Source organism: Oncorhynchus mykiss, chromosome 6, assembly GCF_057628025.1.
Source record: "Oncorhynchus mykiss isolate SJ-2025 chromosome 6, ASM5762802v1, whole genome shotgun sequence".
NCBI lineage: Eukaryota > Metazoa > Chordata > Actinopteri > Salmoniformes > Salmonidae > Oncorhynchus > Oncorhynchus mykiss.
In genome coordinates, this window is record NC_143027.1 from 25,347,238 (window position 1) to 25,369,483 (window position 22,246).

Here is a 22,246-nt window from a genome sequence, read left to right on the forward strand (position 1 = left end):
GGTTTGCTCAGATGATTACGGGTGTTAATCATTGTTAATAATTTTGTTTGGGTTTCAACCCTGTGTTTTGGGTTTCAACCCTGTGTTTTGGGTTTCAACTCTGTGTTTTGGGTTTCAACCCTGTGTTTTGGGTTTCAACCCTGTGTTTTGTTACGTGTTTGTTTGTTTTGTTTTTTGTCCCCATGCACTTATAAGGCACACCATAATGGGTGTAATAAAAACCCATATTACGCATTCCTGCACCTGTCTCCCAAATAATTTATGCCAGTGTGACATATCTGTTTTTGCTACATCTACTTTTGTACTTGTAAATTGTACACTGCTCAAAAAAATAAAGGGAACACTAAAATAACACATCCTAGATCTGAATGAATGAAATATTCTTAGTAAATACTTTTTTTATTTGCATAGTTGAATGTGCTGACAACAAAATCACACACAAATTTTCAATGGAAATCAAATTTACCAACCCATGGAGGTCTGGATTTAGAGTCACTCAAAATTAAAGTGGAAAACCACACTACAGGGTGATCCAACTTTGATGTAATGTCCTTAAAACAAGTCAAAATGAGGCTCAGTAGTGTGTGTGGTCTGTATGACCTCCCTACAATGCCTGGGAATGCTCCTGATGAGGTGGCGGATGGTCTCCTGAGGGATCTCCTCCCAGACCTGGACTAAAGCATCCTCCCAACTCCTGGACAGTCTGTGGTGCAACGTGGCGTTGATGGATGGAGCGAGACATGATGTCCCAGATGTGCTCAATTGGATTCAGGTCTGGGGAACGGGCGGGCCAGTCCATAGCATCAATGCCTTCCTCTTGCAGGAACTGCTGACACACTCCAGCCACATGAGGTCTAGCATTGTCTTGCATTAAGAGGAACCCAGGGCCAACCGCACCAGCATATGGTCTCACAAGGGGTCTGAGGATCTCATCTTGGTACCTAATGGCAGTCAGGCTACCTCTGGCGAGCACACGGAGGGCTGTCCCCAAAGAAATGCCACACCATGACTGACCCACCGCCAAACCGGTCATGCTGGAGGATGTTGCAGGCAGCAGAACGTTCTCCACGGCGTCTCCAGACTGTCACGTCTGTCACGTGCTCATTGTGAACCTGCTTTCATCTGTGAAGAGCACAGGGCGCCAGTGGCGAATTTGTCAATCTTGGTATTCTCTGGCAAATGCCAAACATCCTGCATGGGGTTGGGCTTACAGCCCAACCCCCACATGTGGACGTCAGGCCCTCATACCACCCTCATGGAGTCTGTTTCTGACCGTTTGAGCAGACACATGCACATTTGTGGCCTGCTGGAGGTCATTTTGCAGGGCTCTGGCAGTGCTTCTCCTGCTCCTCCTTGCACAAAGGCGGAGGTAGCGGTCCTGCTGCTGGGTTGTTGCCCTCCTACGGCCTCCTCCACGTCTCCTGATGTACTGGCCTGTCTCCTGGTAGCGCCTCCATGCTCTGGACACGACGCTGACAGACAACCTTCATCAATCTTGCATTGATGTGCCATCCTGGATGAGCTGCACTACCTGAGCCACTTGTGTGGGTTGTAGACTCCGTCTCATGCTACCACTAGAGTGAAAGCACCGCCAGCATTCAAAAGTGACCAAAACATCAGCCAGGAAGCATAGGAACTGAGAAGTGGTCTGTGGTTCCCACCTGCAGAACCACTCCTTTATTGGGGGTGTCTTGCTAAATGCCTATAATTTCCACCTGATGTCTATTCTATTTGCACAACAGCATGTGAAATTTATTGTCAATCGGTGTTGCTTCCTAGGTGGACAGTTTGATTTCACAGAAGTGTGATTGACTTGGAGTAACATTGTGTTGTTTAAGTGTTCCCTTTATTTTTTTGAGCAGTGTATATACAGTACCAGTCAAAAGGTGGGATACACCTACTCATTCAAGGGTTTTTATTTTTTACTATTTTCTACATTGTGAAATAATAGTGAAAACATGAACTATGAAATAACACATGTAGTAACCAATAAAGTTACAAATCTAAATATAATTTATACTTGAGATTCTTCAAAGTAGCCACCCTTTGCCTTTATGACAGATTTGCACACTCTTGGCATTCTCTCAACCAGCTTCATGAGGAATGCTTTTCCAATAGTCTTGAAGGAGTTCTCACATATGCTGAGCACTTGTTGGCTGCTTTTCCTTCACTCTGCGGTCCAACTCATCCCAAACCATCTCATTTGGGTTGAGGTCGGGTGATTGTGGAGGCCAGGTCATCTGATGCAGCACTCCATCATCCAAACCTTTGGACACACCTACTCATTCAAGATTCTGTGTTTTACCTGAGCATGACCCCAAAACTAAGGAATTATTAGCCAGCCCTACTCTGTTGTTTATGAATTCCAGTCATTTATTGGAATGAGTGGAATTCTGATAGACTTTGGTTTTTAATGTAAAGATATAATTTAATCGTATTATTATTTGTAGGAGAAAGCGATGGGTTTAAAGAAGCCTACATAACCAACCCATAAAGTAAAATGTAACATCCATATATGGCCAGCTATGTAAACTTTAACATGATTTATCCTGCAATAGATGTCGTTCAATTGGTAACATATATTCTTGCCTTCTTCTAATGCCTCTTAAAGGGAGAGTAATCTAAAAAATAACGGAATGTGATCTCATTACTGAGTTTGGGTAATCCAAAAGTTACGTTACTGATTACAATTTTGGACAGGTAACTAGTAACTAACGGATTACATTTAGAAAGTAACCTACCCAACCCTGTTATCAAACACCCTCACTAACGATAATTGAGTCTTGCAGTTGTAATTATTGAGTAAGATGGTATTATCTCACATGTTGTTCATTGAGATAGGCTATTGGGACCATTAAAACCTTTTAATTGCTTGAGCCTTAAAGGCTGTGTTTACACAGGCATTCTAATTCGGATCTTTTTTCCACTAATTGGTCTTTTGACCAATCACATCAGATCTTTTTCAGAGCTGATCTAATTGGTCAAAATAATGATACACCAGTCATTTAGTGTTTATACCAATGATTTATATACATCATTGGTTTATACGCTGAGTGTAACGAACATTGAGTTGCACCCCATTTTGCCCTGCGAACAGCCTCAAATTCATTGGGGCATGGACTCTACAAGGTGTCGGAATTGTTCCACAGGGATGCTGGCCCATGCTGATTCCAATGCTTCCCACAGTTGGCTGGATACTACCATACCCCGTTCTTAAGGCACTTAAGTATTTTGTCTTGCCCATCCACCCTCTAAATGGCACACATACAATCCATGTCTCAAGGCTTAAAAATCCTTCTTTAACCTGTTGTTGTTATTATTCACGTATCTGTTGTTCAGTACCACAGCATGTTTTGTCACTGTCAGTGCCGGTTTCCATAGCACCGGGGTGTGTGGCAGGGGAGCGTTAAGGTATGCCACATTAGTTTGGCCAGGCATGTGAACAGAAAACCAGAAAAACATATTTGCAGGTATGTTGTATGTACCAGGATGTATTGCTAAGATTTGTCATTATCTGCCAGGGTTGTTTGTGTAGGCATACAGCCAGTGTCCCATCAAAATATAAAAATCTTCCTCAGCCTTGACAAAGCTTGCTGCTATCATCAGCGGTATATCGCTCTGGCCTTGTGACCGTCACTTGTTTTCAAACAGGTTTAAAATGTCCCACCAGGTCTTGGAGTGGTACATTTTCCAACCAGCCTCACTATATGTCATGGTTGGGTGCACCCCTCATCTTACAGCTGGAGGATTTTTGCCAGCCAATCTTTCATTGCCGTTGGGTGTTTGAGTCATCACTGCTATTTTCTGTAGTGGATCCAGGGGGTGGGGAGCGGGGGGAATGTTGTTGTTTGTCATCCCATTGAGGTGCACAGGTCAGGCGGGAGACTTTGTTTACAAGGCCAGCTACTTGGCTCAGGCACCAGGGTTGTGTTTTTTAACAATGCTGTCTGCAGTTCCCCAGGGCTCCATCTGTAAAATAAAATATGGTTAGACTGGAACGGCAAGCTGAACTTGGCAGCTGCTCTTTCTTTTATTTAACCTTTATTTTAACAGGGAGTCGATGCTCAGACCAAGGTCTCTTTTTTTCAGATGTGCCCTGTTTAGCACAACAATACATATCAAAATACAACATACACATTAAACTGCACATCCAGATAGACATTAAAATACACGTTATTATACACAACAATACATGAAAAGAAAAACACAATCATAAACAGACACATTCTTCAGTAAAAAGATTCCCTAACAGCTGTTAAAAGCAGATCTACCCAACTCGTGGAGATCACAGGAGGTTGGTGGCACCTTAATTGGGGAGAACGGGCTCGTGGTAATGACTGGAGCAGAATGGTGGAATGGTATTAGATACATGAAACACATGGTTTCCAGGTGTTTGATGCCATTCCGTTTTCTCTGTTTCCGCATTATTATGAGCTGTTCTCCCCTGAGCAGACTCCTGTGGTGAAAATTAAAGAGATCTCCAGAGTTAGCCAACCCTGAGACCAGATCTTGTATCTCCTATGTCAACAGGTTAACAATGAAGTAAGGTATGGCAGAAGTTTATGCAGGAGGGCTTTCAAAACATAGAGTGCAATGCATTGATCTACCTTTGTGGAGAGGAAGCACATCCTTCCAAAGAAGGGGGGGGATAGCACCCGAGATAATCAGATAAAAAATGTCAATATCTAGGTTTCTGTCCATTTGGGGACATATTTTCATGTGAATATTCTAAAATCTGCATTTTCCCATCAGATGTGTGTTTCCATCAAATGTAATTGTTGATAAAAGCTGTGCGTGATGACGTAGTGCACATAAAAATAATGTACCTTGTGCGGTTAAATTCCCATGTACCAAATAAAACATCACTTTTTCAACTCTTGTTTTCTCACATAAATGTGTGTGATATATAGCGAGTGTGCCGACTGTTATTGACAGGTGCGCTCTAGCCAACAGCGCACAGGGCGCAGATACAGTATGGTATCTGTGCAGTTGGCTAGAGCGCATGTATAGCCTACATGATGAGATTGTTTTTATTTGCCAAGCGTCGATGATAATGTCAACAGAATAAGACCCTTGATATTTATTAGAAAGAAGAATCATGCGTCCCCTTGCACTTTCACCATCCTATGAAGTTCATAACGTATATTTTTTCTTAAACTAGCATAATAAACTGCATGCTTTCCTGACGAACAATAGTTGGAGGATCACACAACCTCGCGTGACTCCAAGTTTACTTCGATATGAAGGTTATTATCATTTTACCAACAGAAAAAGATCCCCTCTTTTCTAGCGTGTTTAGTTTTGTCGACATTTGGAAAGTTTAATGAAAAATCTTCTGTTTCCATCAGGCCTGTCATGACAGTTTGTATCCGACATACACTTTACTCACATGAAAAGGTTGGATGGAAACCTGGTTATTGACTCCACAATCGGGAGCAGAAATCTGCATCAAGAAAGGATCAAGCAAATCACCCCCAGTGGATTTTTTTTTTTTTTTTTTTTTTTACATCTTAAGGAAGGCATCTAGCCATCACAAGTAGAAAATTCATCAAGATTTGCTATAAATTGACTGATCTTCCAATGATCCAACTGGAGGGTGGGAGAGGGAAGAGCAGTCGACTGATTGAACAGGGTTAATTAAACCACAATTTCTTTCAAATAAAAAACCTGCAGAGATGAAATGCTGATTAAAAGCATCACTTATCTTATTTTTCTCAGTAATGATGCCAGAGTCTGACACAACTTGCTTAGGCAGGGAAGGAGAGGAATTTCCACACTCAGTGCATTTATTGTTTTCCAAAATTTAGAAGGATCACCAGCAGTCTGAGAACTCTACCTCAATGATGTGTGTGCTAGTATAGCGCACTGAATGTTTTTTATACAAAAAAACTAAAACAATAAGCTATATAAGTCAATCAGTGAATTTCGAGAGAGTAAGCACAGAGAGTGCACATCACTACCATGGGGAGAAAAGAACAGCTCATAATTTACTGTGAGTGTACTGCTGATCTCATGATCAATTCAATTAAGTCTATCCAAGTGGAGTCCTATGGGAGGTTTATTTATGTTTGCCTGTACCAAGCAAGCATGTATTATATCTTTAATTTCATGTAGGTATACCTATTTCCAAACACAGAGACTCAGGAGGGGAAAAACGAGGGGACTTGTAATACCATGTGCTGCTGCTTTGTCTCTACGTAAAAAGGCCAAAGCTACCACTGGGCAAAGAAACAGAGTGATAGTGGTGTGTTAATTACAGAGGGCCCTCCATCAATCATGTTAAATTCCTCCTAAGCCTAGCTGGCTTTCTGCGCCCTTCACAGTCCACAGTGCACAGCGTTCACAGTCCCAGCGCACTGCACTGCACACAGCCCCCACATCAATCCCCCTCCACTCCACTGATAGAGCCACAGTACAGGTCAAATCACACGGGGGAAGAAAAAGAGCAGAGGAAAAATAAATAATCATTCATCAGGACAGGGGAGAAGCAGAGACAAAGAAGCAGAGGAGACAGAGGGAAAGACAGAAGGAGGAATAGAGAAACAGATATAGAAGGGAGGTTTTCATTCACCATAAAGCCTAAGATCAATAGAGGAACAGCAGGAGCAGCAGGGAATCATGTAGACAAGCTACTTGAACTAAATGAATAAAGGAATGAGGAGGGTCCCTATCAGTGCACAGGAGCTTTCAGGAGAGCACTATTCAACGGGCCTCGTAGACAACAGCTAGTTTAACTCAGCAGTGGAAAGGATATTGCTGTAATTTGCTGGCTCAGCTGTTTATGTTAGAGGAGTGTTTGCTCACTGTCTGTCTGTCCGTCCGCCCGTCTGTCTGGTGTCTACTCCCTAGCAGTAGATATTGTAACAAACGTTACATTGATTATTGATATTATGGCTGTGCTGGTTAGCTAAATGACTCATATTTGAAGTAACTCCAGCGGAAATGTTTTCCCCATCCTCTTTCCCGTGTACAGTAGAAGGCTTGGCCTATTTATTAGGGTTGATGATGGAAATGTTTCATTTCAAAAGAAATCTTATTCCACTTTGTCCTCACCGAGCATTTCTGCAGGCTCAGAGACGGGTTCATTTGACCATAATTGGCATTTAAATGTGAGGGGTTGTAGAGGAAATGTCACATTGACATGTAGTACAATCAGTATTCATGAGGTAGGCGTCATGTTATTGTAGAGAATCACTCTAATAGTTGCTGGTAGAATAATTGGTGACATCTTCATCCTTTATCCAAATCTAGCTGTTGTGCTACCAAGCTTAATGGATTGGTCTAATATACAGTTGAGTTAAGTATGTTTGGCTAAATTCTGAGAATAGAAGAGCAGCAAATTACTTACAGTTGCCTAATGGGTAAATAGTTTTCTTCACCAAGGAAATGTAGCCTTTGTGAAATGATTCCATTACTGGTAATTACTGTAGTCAATTACAACTCCTACACCATATTAACTATACTGTGTGGCTTATATGAAGACATAACTTGGAAAAGCACTAATCTCCAGTCATTGAAGATAGTGGGCAGCAAAGAGAAGTTAGTGTGGGCTTGTTTTAATGTATTTCCATGTGGTTGGTGGATAGAAATGGACACGCATACTCTACATTGTTGAATATTCTTTAAATGATAGATATGAAAATACAATATACAGAGCAACAATACAATGGCTTGTAGGAGGACTGTTCAGTATATACATAGCCGTTTCTCTGTGTCTTCTGGTAAAGATGAGGATGAACCTAAAATTTGTGCCTTTATTTCAAACCACATGCAGGATGTTCTGAAAACTAACTCTGGTCTATTCTGGGAGGCCAGCCACTTATAAAGAAATGAATAAATGAAAAACGACATGGAATAGGAAATCAATATTCAAAATGCTACAAAACTTCCAAAACCTTTCTACGAGTACTTTATATACATCTTAAATATTTATTCATGTTACATTCTTAAATCTACATATCATCTGCGTAACATTTCATAGATTTGTCAATAATGCAGAGCTAGTCTGGGAACATGATTTAAGTCTACCTACAAAATAACCATAATGAAATAATGATAAAAAGGTAGGAAGATATTAAGAGAGAAACAAATTATAAAAAAATAAACAGACATCCTAATTTCTTTCAAGTTAATGATTTGCCATTATTCCTGTGTGGTATCATTACTATTTTGTCCCCTTAAATACATTTTCCAGATTTCAACCTCCTCTGGGTTTAGCATTAGGTGCTGTCCAGGCCAACTTCACTGTGAAAGGCATAAGGGTGAGTTCGCTATAAGTGCACTGAGCACACAGACTACGCCACCTCTTTTAAAGCACTGTCATTCAACCTCTCCATGTAGTTCCAGGGCTCCTTGGAGTCCCCTAGCTCTACGTCTTGACACACCCACTTAATGTCCTGGCTGTGGCCCATGCTCAGTGTGCTGACAGTGGGGCAACCATTGTCCGGCAGGATGGTGGTGAACGTGGTGAACTTCACACGCTTCCTCTTTGTGGTCGGCGAGTCTCCTTTGCTGTCCTTGGCTGTGCAGCCCCCCGTGTCTGCTGCCCGGTGCACCTGGCCCTGCACGTTCTTATGGACAGAAGCCCCGTTGAGCAGGTGGCTACCCTCTTCCAACCCTGCGGTGCAGTCCACCATGGAGGTGAGCTCGTCCTGCTGGGGGGACAGACTAACTTGACTCTCCAGCAGCTCCGCCTCGTTCCCCAGCCACACCCAGTCATGGGCGTGGTTCATGCTCTCCTGGCCCTCGATGGACAGCTCCTTGTGGCGGTACTTGAGGGTGTAGGAGATGCAGTTGATGAGGAAGACCAGGATGGCCAAGCAAAAGACCCCCAGCAGGGCGTACATACCAATCTCCAGGTCAGTGAGGCCCCGGGCTGTCTGGATCAGATCATCGTCCATGTTGCGGCTGCGAGGGAGGTCCACATGAGCAGGGAATTCAGAGAAGTCTGGCATGTTCTGGACCTGGTTCCCATCGTCTGACAGCTTGTCTCCATTGGGCCTCCTGACGATGGTACTCGTGGTGGTGGTGACCCTCCTCATGACCCCGTTGTCCATGTCAGAGATGGAGCTGCCGTAGTAGTGGCCGTCCAGACCAGTCCTGTCCTGGGAGGGGGACTGCTGTCTGCGGTCGCTGGCCCTGTTCTCAAGCTCCTCTCCCTCTGGACCGTAGTCACTGCCCCTGGAGGTGCCACTGTCGCTCTGGCCAAACTTCACCCTGACATTGCAGTTCCCTGCAGCCAGCACGCTGCGGCGTTTGAACTTCTGGCATAGCTCACAGACAGTCATCTCCACCCTGACCAGCAGGCCCTGGCCCTCTGACTCGGTTACGATCACAGGCCACTTCCAGGAGGGGTCCTGCTGCACCGTCACCACCTCCTCATCCAGAGACGTGGCCGTCAGGACAAAGTAGTCTGGGTTGTACATGTCCAGAGGAGCCATGGAGCCGTCACTGAACTGCAGCCACGCGCTGATCAGGGCCTCCTGGACAAACACACACATACACACAAACACACAGTGAGTAGGTAACACACACAGAACCAAACACAGACATGACTACTTACAATGAACAAGAGCAAAAAAAAGAGCAAATAAAAACAAATATTTTTCTAATGTAACACTGACAGTGACCTCACACAGGTCACATTATCACATGTTGAAGAGCTACAGCAATCTCAACATAAGTAGAGAATAATGAAGGCTTAAAAAATACCAATTTAAAACTCATTTACAATTTCTGCATTCAGTTATTTCATTAGGCAAGCTAATTGTATACAGCACCTTGTAGAGTAATTGTTAGGCAGGGTAGCCTAGTGGTTAGAGTGTTGGACTAGTAACTGAAAGGTTGCAAGATCAAATCCCTGAGCTGATAAGGTAAAAAATCTGTTGTTCTGCCCCTGAACAAGGCAGTCAACCCACTGTTCCTAGGCTGTCATTGAAAATAAGAATTTGTTTTTAACTGACAAGCCTAGTTAAATAAAGGTTAAAAAAATAAATAATAATAATTCCATGAGGAACAAGAAAGCAAAGTTGCCTGACTCAACACTTCAACAGGACAAGGTTCAAAAGATCAGAACGTAAAGAAACAACAAGATGTACTATTTTTGGTACTACTTTTAGAGATGTAGGCCTACGCCTACGCCTTGGGAGTCATACAGACTCATATACTATAATAGTAGGAATGGGGAGGGTAGAGGATAGCTAACTAAGGCCCACTGTTTCGCTAACTCAGCTGCTGTGCTCTGAGAGCCCACAGAATAAAAGATAGTGAAAAGAACAGTCACATTAAAGACAGTTCATGCAAATGGGGATTTGACACATACAAGCATCTTGGCCACAGGACAAATCCCCGGGAGCAGGGGTGGAGATCCCTTCAGTAGTCGGCCATTGCTCTCTAATTACAGATCCGCTAGGGAATTACTGGCCGCTTATCTCCGCACGGACATCCTCCCTACAGAGATTGGACTGATAAAACTAGCATGTCCTCCATTCTATCCCTCACTAGAAAGAGAAAGGGATGAGAGGAAAAGAAAGATAGAGGGTGTGTTGGGTGAGCTGATGGACAGATCAAAGAGGTCACGAGAGAAGGAGAACAAGGGAGAAAGGGAGGCGAAAGACGATAGGACAGCTAGAGCAGTGTTGCTTTTACACGCTCTGAGATTAAGCTTCCCTTTCTGTTAGATGCCTAAGGAAACACATTCTGTCACGCTGCCTTTCAAGAGTTGGAATTAAGAGGGTTAGGAATGCAGTGGAACAAATAAATACACACAACCAACCATGCACGCACGCACACACACGCACAGTTTGCAGTACTTACTAAATGTTTACATTAAAGGACTGCAATTGTGTAACATGGGATGAAAACAGTCATGGCTCACATTAAATAAGCTACAGTAATTAACATTGTCACTGTTGCATCACCGTGGTAAAATCCCCCCTCTTACTCAAAGGGACTGCTAACTGAGTAGGACAGTAGTTTCTGAAGATATACAGAATGTTGAACAGACCTGTTTGGGGCTCTGCAGCACTTCCTGTGTGGTTGCCGTGGCGAGGATGGCCCGGTTGCTTCCTGGGCTGAGCTGCAGGGACAGAGCCAGGCCGGTGACCAGCTGCACCCCCAGTTCTGTGATGGTCACTTTGTCATCTACCACCGTCACAGTCTTCTCTGCCAGAATGGAGTCAGACAGGGGGGACAGCACCTGGGCCAGTACACACAAGAGAGAGAGAGAGACCATTGGAATCCAGATTATGGGCGGGACATGAAAAGTATTCTCTTTGAAAGAAACAAGTTACTTGTGAGGACAAATTATTTACCCAAACATCATCAAACCTGAACTCTTTTGATATACAGGGGATGTGAGGTGAGCTGGTCTTTCAACACATTTCATTAGATACAGTTTATTCAGAAAGTATTCAGACCCCTTCCCTTTTTCCACATTTTGTCACGTTACATCCTTATTCTAAAAAAATAAATTTAAAAAATCTACACACAATAACCCAGAATGACAAAGCGAAAACAGGTTTTTAGAACTTTTTGCAAATGTATTAAATATAAAAAACAGATACCTTATTTACATGAGTATTCAGACCCTTTCCTATGACACATGAAATTGAGATCCGGTGCATCCTGTTTCCATTGATCATCCTTGATAACTTTCAAGAACTTGTTTATAGTCCACCTGTGGTAAATTCAATTGATTGGACATGATTTGGAAAGGCACACACCTGTCTATGTAAGGTCCCACTGTTGACAGTGCATGTCAGAGCAAAAACCAAGACATGAGGTTGAAGGACTTGTTCGTAGTGCTCAGAGACAGGATTGTGTCGAGGCACAGATCTTTAGAAGGGTACCAAAAAATGTCTGCAGCATTGAAGGTCCCCAAGAACACAGTGGCCTTTATCATTATTAAATCGAAGAAGTTTGGAACCACCAAGATTCTTTCTAGAGCTGGCCACTTGACCAAACTGAGCAATCTGGGGAGAAGCTCCTTCGTCATGGAGGTGACCATGAACACGATGGTCACTCTGTCAGAGCTCCAGAGTTCCTCTGTGGAGATGGGAGAACCTTCCAGAAGGACAACCATCTCTGCAGCACTCCACCAATCAGGCCATTGTGGTAGAGTGGCCAGACGGAAGCCACTACTCAGTAAAAGGCTCATGACAGCCAGCTTGGAGTTTGCCAAAAGGCACCTAAAGGAAAAATTCTCTGGTCAAATTCTCTTGTCTGATGAAACCAAGATTGAACTCTTCGGCCTGAATGCCAAGCGTCACGTCTGGAGGAAACCTGGCACCATTCCTACGGTGAAGCATGTTGGTGGCAGCATCATGCTTTGGGGATGTTTTTCAGCATCAGGGACTGGGAGACTACTCAGGATCGAGGGAAAGATAAACAGAGCAAAGTACAGAGAGATCCTTGATGAAAGCCTGCTCCAGAGCGCTCAGGACCACAGACTGGGGGTGAAGGTTCACCATCTAACAGGACAACGACCCTAAGCACACAGCCAAAACAATGCAGGTGTGGCTTCGGGACAAGTCTCTAAATGTCCTTGAGTGGTCCAGCCAGGACTTGATCGAACATCTCTGGAGAGACCTGAAGATAGCGGTGCAGCAATGCTCTCCATCCAACCAGACAGAGCTTGAGAGGAAATGCAGAAACTCCTCAAATACAAGTGTGCCAAGCTTGTAGCGTCATACCCAACAAGACTCAAGGCTATAATCGCTGCCAAAGGTGCTTCAACAAAGTACTGAGTAAAGGGTCTGAATACTTATGTAAATGTGATATTTCAGTTTTTTGTATTTTATACATTTGCAACCATTTCTAAAAACCTGCTTTTGCTTTGTCATTATGGATTATTGTGTGAGATAGATGAGTGTTTTTTTATTTTTAGAATAAGGCTGTAACATAACAAAATGTGGAAAAAGTCAAGGGGTCTGAACACTTTCTGAATGCACTGTATATAAAAGGCTGGTATACCCCTGAGTATAATGCCACACATTCATTCATATTCATGTGCTCACGGCTGAGTGGACATCAAACATCACCTTCACTGTGTTGTCACGCAACCACATTACCTTGTTTAGGTAGGGAGCCTGTTATTACATTATTTTAGGATGCTCTGTAAATCCTGCAGTGATTCTCAGCTCTGACCTTGATGCCTTCCAACATTATGCTGGCTTCCAATTACAATGATGAGTATATATATTTAGTTATTTGTCAGTAATTGGGATGACCTGAACAAGCCCTTCCAGTATTCACTGCCAGGTGTTTGTTCATAAAACGTTCATCAAATGTTGGTGTGGACAGAAAACCACCATCATTCACACGGAGGTAGGCAAGGACCAATCAAGTGCTAATTCCAGCTGTTAATGGAATTTTCCTGGTAATCTAATTAGTGCAAATCTAATTTCATTAATGTCATTTTGAAAATAAATGAGATCTTTCACAGAAACCCATTACCAGCTCTCTGTGAGGTAGTCGGTGTGACAGACAAACAGAACGTTTTTCACAGTTTTGTCTCATCTCGTGCTGTTTTCCACTGTTGGGCTGGAGGGTGTTTTCCTCTGTGCCCAGCCTAACGGGAGGCGGGAGCCAGGGGACAGGTATGGATGAGTGTGGAGATGAGGGCACGTCTGCCTGCAGACAGATGGATGAGTCCACACTGTCAGACTGCTGATCAGTCTCACACAGACATCATTAACGGACTGCTGTTTATCCAGTTAGCCAGCGGAGGCTGACAAATGAAGGGGCCCTGCTAGTGAGAGATGACCCCTTTCTTTCTGCACCAGAGTGAGGCCCCATTTACTGTCACCACAGACTAAAGCTGGGGACATGGGACCATTGATAACAACCTGCCTGGCTGACTGAAATAAAGTGATAAGGAAAATGTTAGTGAAACAGAAATATAGATATTATCTCCTCCCATCCCATTGTTATAACTGACTTAAGATGACTGTTATAAGGTATTTGTCAGCCCTATTATTAAAACAGAGGGATGTTTTACAGTTATATTTTCAAATTCCTAACTCACTTGCTCTGTTAATTTTTGCTCTGCCATTGAATGGAAACTGCTGATTATAACACACATGCACAGATATACAGCGTACCTGGATGGTGGTCATCCCCATGTCCAGTCCCACCAGTATACGTCTGTCCTGAAGCTTAGCTATCTGTGGGTTCTCCACCTTCAGGAAGTCCCACACCAGCCCAGTGATGTCCACCTGCCAATCACTGCCTAGCATGAAGGCAGGCTGACCACGTGGGTTGGTAGATTCGGCCACAAAGTGTGTCAAAACTCGAACCATGGCATTCTGGTATTGTAACGTGCAGCTCCTCACTCTCCGGTCTTCATCATCCTCATCATCACTGTCCCGCGCAGACCTGCCAACACAAACAGAGGCAGTCTTTTAACATGAAAGCCTAAACTAACCCCAACACTGGACATGTCTAAGATGAACATACTAAGTGTAACATGAACATCTACAGTGCCTTGCGAAAGTATTCGGCCCCCTTGAACTTTGCGACCTTTTACCACATTTCAGGCTTCAAACATAAAGATATAAAACTGTATTTTTTTGTGAAGAATCAACAAGTGGGACACAATCATGAAGTGGAATGACATTTATTGGATATTTCAAACTTTTTTAACAAATTAAAAACTGAAAAATTGGGCGTGCAAAATTATTCAGCCCCTTTACTTTCAGTGCAGCAAACTCTCTCCAGAAGTTCAGTGAGGATCTCTGAATGATCCAATGTTGACCTAAATGACTAATGATGATAAATACAATCCACCTGTGTGTAATCAAGTCTCCGTATAAATGCACCTGCACTGTGATAGTCTCAGAGGTCCGTTAAAAGCGCAGAGAGCATCATGAAGAACAAGGAACACACCAGGCAGGTCCGAGATACTGTTGTGAAGAAGTTTAAAGCCGGATTTGGATACAAAAAGATTTCCCAAGCTTTAAGCATCCCAAGGAGCACTGTGCAAGCGATAATATTGAAATGGAAGGAGTATCAGACCACTGCAAATCTACCAAGACCTGGCCATCCCTATAAACTTTTAGCTCATACAAGGAGAAGACTGATCAGAGATGCAGCCAAGAGGCCCATGATCACTCTGGATGAACTGCAGAGATCTACAGCTGAGGTGGGAGACTCTGTCCATAGGACAACAATCAGTCGTATATTGCACACATCTGGCCTTTATGGAAGAGTGGCAAGAAGAAAGCCATTTCTTAAAGATATCCATAAAAAGTGTCGTTTAAAGTTTGCCACAAGCCACCTGGGAGACACACCAAACATGTGGAAGAAGGTGCTCTGGTCAGATGAAACCAAAATTGAACTTTTTGGCAACAATGCAAAACGTTATGTTTGGCGTAAAAGCAACACAGCTGAACACACCATCCCCACTGTCAAACATGGTGGTGGCAGCATCATGGTTTGGGCCTGCTTTTCTTCAGCAGGGACAGGGAAGATGGTTAAAATTGATGGGAAGATGGATGGAGCCGAATACAGGACCATTCTGGAAGAAAACCTGATGGAGTCTGCAAAAGACCTGAGACTGGGACGGAGATTTGTCTTCCAACAAGACAATGATCCAAAACATAAAGCAAAATCTACAATGGAATGGTTCAAAAATAAACATATCCAGGTGTTAGAATGGCCAAGTCAAAGTCCAGACCTGAATCCAATCGAGAATCTGTGGAAAGAACTGAAAACTGCTGTTCACAAATGCTCTCCATCTAACCTCACTGAGCTCGAGCTGTTTTGCAAGGAGGAATGGGAAAAAATTTCAGTCTCTCGATGTGCAAAACTGATAGAGACATACCCCAAGCGACTTACAGCTGTAATCGCAGCAAAAGGTGGCGCTACAAATTATTAACTTAAGGGTGCTGAATAATTCTGCACGCCCAATTTTTCAGTTTTTGATTTGTTAAAAAAGTTTGAAATATCCAATAAATGTCGTTCCACTTCATGATTGTGTCCCACTTGTTGTTGATTCTTCACAAAAAAATACAGTTTTATATCATTCTGTTTGAAGCCTGAAATGTGGCAAAAGGTCGCAAAGTTCAAGGGGGCCGAATACTTTCGCAAGGCACTGTAACACCCACCCACTGACAGCAAATCCTGTTCAAGTTGCCATAAGCAACCAGTCATCTTCTCAAAGAATGGACTGTGTCTCAATGAGAATATTTATTGCAATGTGAAAACAAGGCATACAGTGCCTTGCGAAAGTATTCGGCCCCCTTGAACTTTGCGACCTTTTGCCACATTTCAGGCTTCAAACATAAAGATATAAAACTGTATTTTTTTGTGAAGAATCAACAACAAGTGGGACACAATCATGAAGTATTTCAAACTGTTTTAACAAATCAAAAACTGAAAAATTGGGCGTGCAAAATTATTCAGCCCCCTTAAGTTAATAATTTGTAGCGCCACCTTTTGCTGCGATTACAGCTGTAAGTCGCTTGGGGTATGTCTCTATCAGTTTTGCACATCGAGAGACTGACATTTTTTCCCATTCCTCCTTGCAAAACAGCTCGAGCTCAGTGAGGTTGGATGGAGAGCATTTGTGAACAGCAGTTTTCAGTTCTTTCCACAGATTCTCGATTGGATTCAGGTCTGGACTTTGACTTGGCCTTTCTAACACCTGGATATGTTTATTTTTGAACCATTCCATTGTAGATTTTGCTTTATGTTTTGGATCATTGTCTTGTTGGAAGACAAATCTCCGTCCCAGTCTCAAGTCTTTTGCAGACTCCATCAGGTTTTCTTCCAGAATGGTCCTGTATTTGGCTCCATCCATCTTCCCATCAATTTTAACCATCTTCCCTGTCCCTGCTGAAGAAAAGCAGGCCCAAACCATGATGCTGCCACCACCATGTTTGACAGTGGGGATGGTGTGTTCAGGGTGATGGGCTGTGTTGCTTTTACGCCAAACATAACGTTTTGCATTGTTGCCAAAAAGTTCAATTTTGGTTTCATCTGACCAGGGCACCTTATTCCACATGTTTGGTGTCTCCCAGGTGGCTTGTGGCAAACTTTAAACAACACTTTTTATGGATATCTTTAAGAAATGGCTTTATGGCTTCATAAAGGCCAGATTTGTGCAATATACGACTGATTGTTGTCCTATGGACAGAGTCTCCCACCTCAGCTGTAGATCTCTGCAGTTCATCCAGAGTGATCATGGGCCTCTTGGCTTCATCTCTGATCAGTCTTCTCCTTGTATGAGCTGAAAGTTTAGAGGGACGGCCAGGTCTTGGTAGATTTGCAGTGGTCTGATACTCCTTCCATTTCAATATTATCGCTTGCACAGTGCTCCTTGGGATGTTTAAAGCTTGGGAAATCTTTTTGTATCCAAATCCGGCTTTAAACTTCTTCACGACACCATTCTGTATACTTCCGGCCCTTCTTTGGACACTGTGTTAACAACCCTCCAGGCAAGCTTCAATGCCATACAACTCTCCTTCCGTGGCCTCCAATTGCTCTTAAATACAAGTAAAACTAAATGCATGCTCTTCAACCGATCGCTACCTGCACCTACCCGCCTGTCCAACATCACTACTCTGGACGGCTCTGACTTAGAATACGTGGACAACTACAAATACTTAGGTGTCTGGTTAGACTGTAAACTCTCCTTCCAGACCCATATCAAACATCTCCAATCCAAAGTTAAATCTAGAATTGGCTTCCTATTTCGCAACAAAGCATCCTTCACTCATGCTGCCAAACATACCCTTGTAAAACTGACCATCCTACCAATCCTCGACTTTGGCGATGTCATTTACAAAATAGCCTCCAATACCCTACTCAACAAATTGGATGCAGTCTATCACAGTGCAATCCGTTTTGTCACCAAAGCCCCATATACTACCCACCATTGCGACCTGTACGCTCTCGTTGGCTGGCCCTCGCTTCATACTCGTCGCCAAACCCACTGTCTCCATGTCATCTACAAGACCCTGCTAGGTAAAGTCCCCCCTTATCTCAGCTCGCTGGTCACCATAGCATCTCCCACCTGTAGCACACGCTCCAGCAGGTATATCTCTCTAGTCACCCCCAAAACCAATTCTTTCTTTGGCCGCCTCTCTTTCCAGTTCTCTGCTGCCAATGACTGGAACGAACTACAAAAATCTCTGAAACTGGAAACACTTATCTCCCTCACTAGCTTTAAGCACCAACTGTCAGAGCAGCTCACAGATTACTGCACCTGTACATAGCCCACCTATAATTTAGCCCTAACAACTACCTCTTTCCCAACTGTATTTAATTTATTTATTTATTTTGCTCCTTTGCACCCCATTATTTTTATTTCTACTTTGCACATTCTTCCATTGCAAAACTACCATTCCAGTGTTTTACTTGCTATATTGTATTTACCTTGCCACCATGGCCTTTTTTGCCTTTACCTCCCTTCTCACCTCATTTGATCACATTGTATATAGACTTGTTTATACTGTATTATTGACTGTATGTTTGTTTTACTCCATGTGTAACTCTGTGTCGTTGTATCTGTCGAACTGCTTTGCTTTATCTTGGCCAGGTCGCAATTGTAAATGAGAACTTGTTCTCAACTTGCCTACCTGGTTAAATAAAGGTAAAATAAAAATAAAAATAAAATAAACAACAGTATCTCGGACCTGCCTGGTGTGTTCCTTGTTCTTCATGATGCTCTCTGCGCTTTTAACGGACCTCTGAGACTATCACAGTGCAGGTGCATTTATACGGAGACTTGATTACACACAGGTGGATTGTATTTATCATCATTAGTCATTTAGGTCAACATTGGATCATTCAGAGATCCTCACTGAACTTCTGGAGAGAGTTTGCTGCACTGAAAGTAAAGGGGCTGAATAATTTTGCACGCCCAATTTTTCAGTTTTTGATTTGTTAAAAAAGTTTGAAATATTCAATAAATGTCGTTCCACTTCATGATTGTGTCCCACTTGTTGATTCTTCACAAAAAAATACAGTTTTATATCTTTATGCTTGAAGCCTGAAATGTGGCAAAAGGTCGCAAAGTTCAAGGGGGCCGAATACTTTCGCAAGGCACTGTACAAGGTTACAATGTTGCCTTCGTGGAATTCACCTGTAAAGTTGCTTTAAACAAGTAATTGTATGTCTTAGATACATAGCACACTTCTAGTGAGATAAATAAACTCAGCAAAAAAAGAAATGTCCCTTTTTCAGGACAATGTCTTTCAAAGATAATTAGGAAAAATCTAAATAATTTCAAATTTTTTCATTGTAAAGGATTTAAACACTGTTTCCCATGCTTGTTTAATGAACCATAAACAATTAATGAACATGCATCTGTGGAACGGTTGTTAATTACAGACGGTAGGCAATTAAAGTCATAGTTATGAAAACTTAGGACACTAGAGGCCTTTCTACTGACTCTGAAAAACACCAAAAGAAAGATGCCCAGCGTCCCTGCTCATCTGTGTGAACGTGCCTTAGGCATGCTGCAAGGAGGCATGAAGACTGCAGATGTGGCCAGGGCAATAAATTGCAATGTCTGTACTGTGAGACGCCTAAGACAGCACTACAGGGAGACAGGACGGACAGCTGACCTCACCAGACATCACCAGCAACAACATAGCCTGTGGGTACAAACTCACCGTTGCTGGAACAGACAGGACTGGCAAAAAGTGCTTTTCACTGATGAGTCACGGTTTTGTCTCACCAGGGGTGATGGGAGGATCCACGTTTATTGTCGAAGGAATGAGCATTACACCGAGGCCTGTACTCTGGAGCGGGATTGATTTGGAGGTGGAGGGTCCGTCTGAGGCGGTGTGTCACAGCATCATCGGACTGAGCTTGTTGTCATTGCAGGCAATCTCAACTGTGCATTACAGGGAAGACATCCTCCTCCCTGATGTGGTACCCTTCATGCAGGCTCTTCCTGACATGACCCTCCGCCATGACAATGCCACCAGCCATACTGCTCGTTCTGTGCGTGATTTCCTGCCAGATAGGAATGTCAGTGTTCTGCCATGCCCAGCGAAGAGCCCGGATCTCAATCCATTGAGCACGTCTGGGACCTGTTGGATCAGAGGGTGAGGGCTAGTGCCATTCCCCCCAGAAATGTCCAGGAACTTGCAGGTGCCTTGGTGGAAGAGTGGGGTAACATCTCACAGCAAGAATGTGAGTCGTCAACAGTGTAATAATCACAGGGCTTCGCCTGTCCTGCTGCCTCATCACCTAATCACCTCATGTCTGGCCATAAACACACACACACACATGCACGGACACATATGCACGCAAACACACATGCACACACACACAAGGTTTGATATCATGATGGGAGAGAAAAGAGTTATTCACTTGAAATGTTATTCTTGTGATTATCCTCTCTCATTGTCTCTATTTAGGGTCTGGCAATGAAGACGTGAGCTGAGAGTGTTAGAGATCAGCCTTGAGTAGAAGAGTTAAGGCACAGAACTTCCACTGACAAGATAAGAGGGATTTCAGGACGAGGGTTATTTCACATGCACAAGCACTCAAATCAAGGAATTAGTCTTCAGTAAGAAATAATATGAAAAGAAAAGTGAATAAAGAACTGCAAAAGCCTGTCTGCCTTTTTTTTTACACTGTAGCGTGACATTTCCAACTTAACTGTGGCTATGGTTCAGCTTATCTAATTTATTGACAAATTACTGTAATTTCATCCACTCAAACTCTCTACAGTGAGGGTCTTCCAGCTCCTAGGACCCGGGTCTGGATAGTGACTAGCTCCAGTCTAGAGTATGGGCAGAGAGTGAGGATGTGATTGTGGCAGAGTGGGAGAATTTGATTGGGGCAGAGTGGGGGGATGTGTTTGGGGCAAAGTGGGAGGATGTGATTGGAGCAGAGTGGGGGGATTTGATTGGGATAGAGTGGGAGGATGTGTTTGGGGCAGAGTGGGAGGATGTGATTGGAGCAGAGTGAGGATGTGATTGGGGAAGAGAGAGGATGTGTTTGGGGCCGTGTGAGGATGTGATTGGGCAGTGTGAAGATGGAATTGGTGCAGAGTGAGGATGTGATTGGGGAAAGAGCTCTTAATTGCTAGACTACCAGCCGCTTATTTATTTATATATATTTTTCACCTTTATTAATACAGGTTTTTCTCATTGAGATAACATCTCTTTTCCAAGAGAGACCTGGTCCAATAGCAGCAGGGGGAACAACGTGTCAGGCGAAACAACTTACATACACTAACAAAACTATAAACACACATACAGAACAACAATTATGTTAAAAAACACGAAAGTCTTGACTAAAAATCAGCTGTCCTAAAGACAATTACACTCTTCTATGATATATACATCGATCAAGTGTTTAAACTCCACCAACTAGATCAAACTAGATCATCAAATTTTAAACTGTTCAGGAGAGAATTCCAGGACCACGGAGCTGAGTAACTAAAACTCTTTCTACCATGACCTGTTCTAATTTTTTATACTGTTAGAAGCAAATGAGAATGGGACCATAATTTACCGACCTGATTAAAAAAGAACTGGCATTAAAATGCCATTTTACCCAATATGGCCTTATAAATCAGTGTATACCAGTGTTTAAGCCTACGCAAGGTCAATGATGACCAGCCACAGCGCTGTAGAAATCACAATGATGTGTTAAACGTTTTTGATTTGTAATGAACCCGAAAAACCTGCATGATACTCTGAATCAAGTGCTCTCAGGGTAGTGGTTGAGGCCTGCATGTATATATCATTACTAAAATCTAGAACCGCCAGTAATGTACATCGTACCAGCTCTTTCCTGGCCTCCAAAGAAAAACAAGCCTTATGCCGGTAATAAAATCCTATTCTCAGCTTGAGCTTCCTTATCAAGTTCTCTACATGCACAGTGAAGCTCAGCTTATCATCAACCTACACACCCAAATATTTGTACACTTTAACTTGCTGTAACTTTCTATAGTATGTCCAGCCATTGTAGCAATGACATGATTAGTAACATGCCTGGCATTTGAAAATACCATGCATTTTATTTTACACAAATTTAGATTGAGCTTTAAATCATACAGATTCTGTTGTATGATGTTAAATGCTCTTTGGGCATTTTCAAAAGCTAAAGATAAACTACTACCTCTTGAATAAAGAACAGTATCATCTGCATAAAAATTAACATCCGCTGTTTCAATAAGATCCCCAATGTTGTTGATATACACAATGAACAACAGTGGGCCAAAAATAGAACCTTGCGGAACACCTGAGCACTCCTCTATGAACTCAGATTTACAACCATC

The 22,246-nt window shown here is 42.9% G+C and overlaps 1 protein-coding gene across 1 annotated transcript in view; it reads right to left on the bottom strand.

Moving 5' to 3' along the window:
- Nucleotides 1-7,607: 7,607 nt before the first annotated feature.
- Nucleotides 7,608-22,246, bottom strand: part of LOC110525591 (transmembrane protein 132C) — a 203,284-nt gene continuing 188,645 nt past the window's right edge. The window contains exons 7-9 of the mRNA XM_021605839.3: nucleotides 14,103-14,376; nucleotides 11,006-11,197; nucleotides 7,608-9,482 (exon numbers count right to left, since the gene is read on the bottom strand). Of these exons, the coding sequence (XP_021461514.3) occupies nucleotides 8,295-9,482; nucleotides 11,006-11,197; nucleotides 14,103-14,376 (1,654 nt within the window). The 3' untranslated portion in view covers nucleotides 7,608-8,294. The remainder of the gene's footprint in view (nucleotides 9,483-11,005; nucleotides 11,198-14,102; nucleotides 14,377-22,246) is intronic.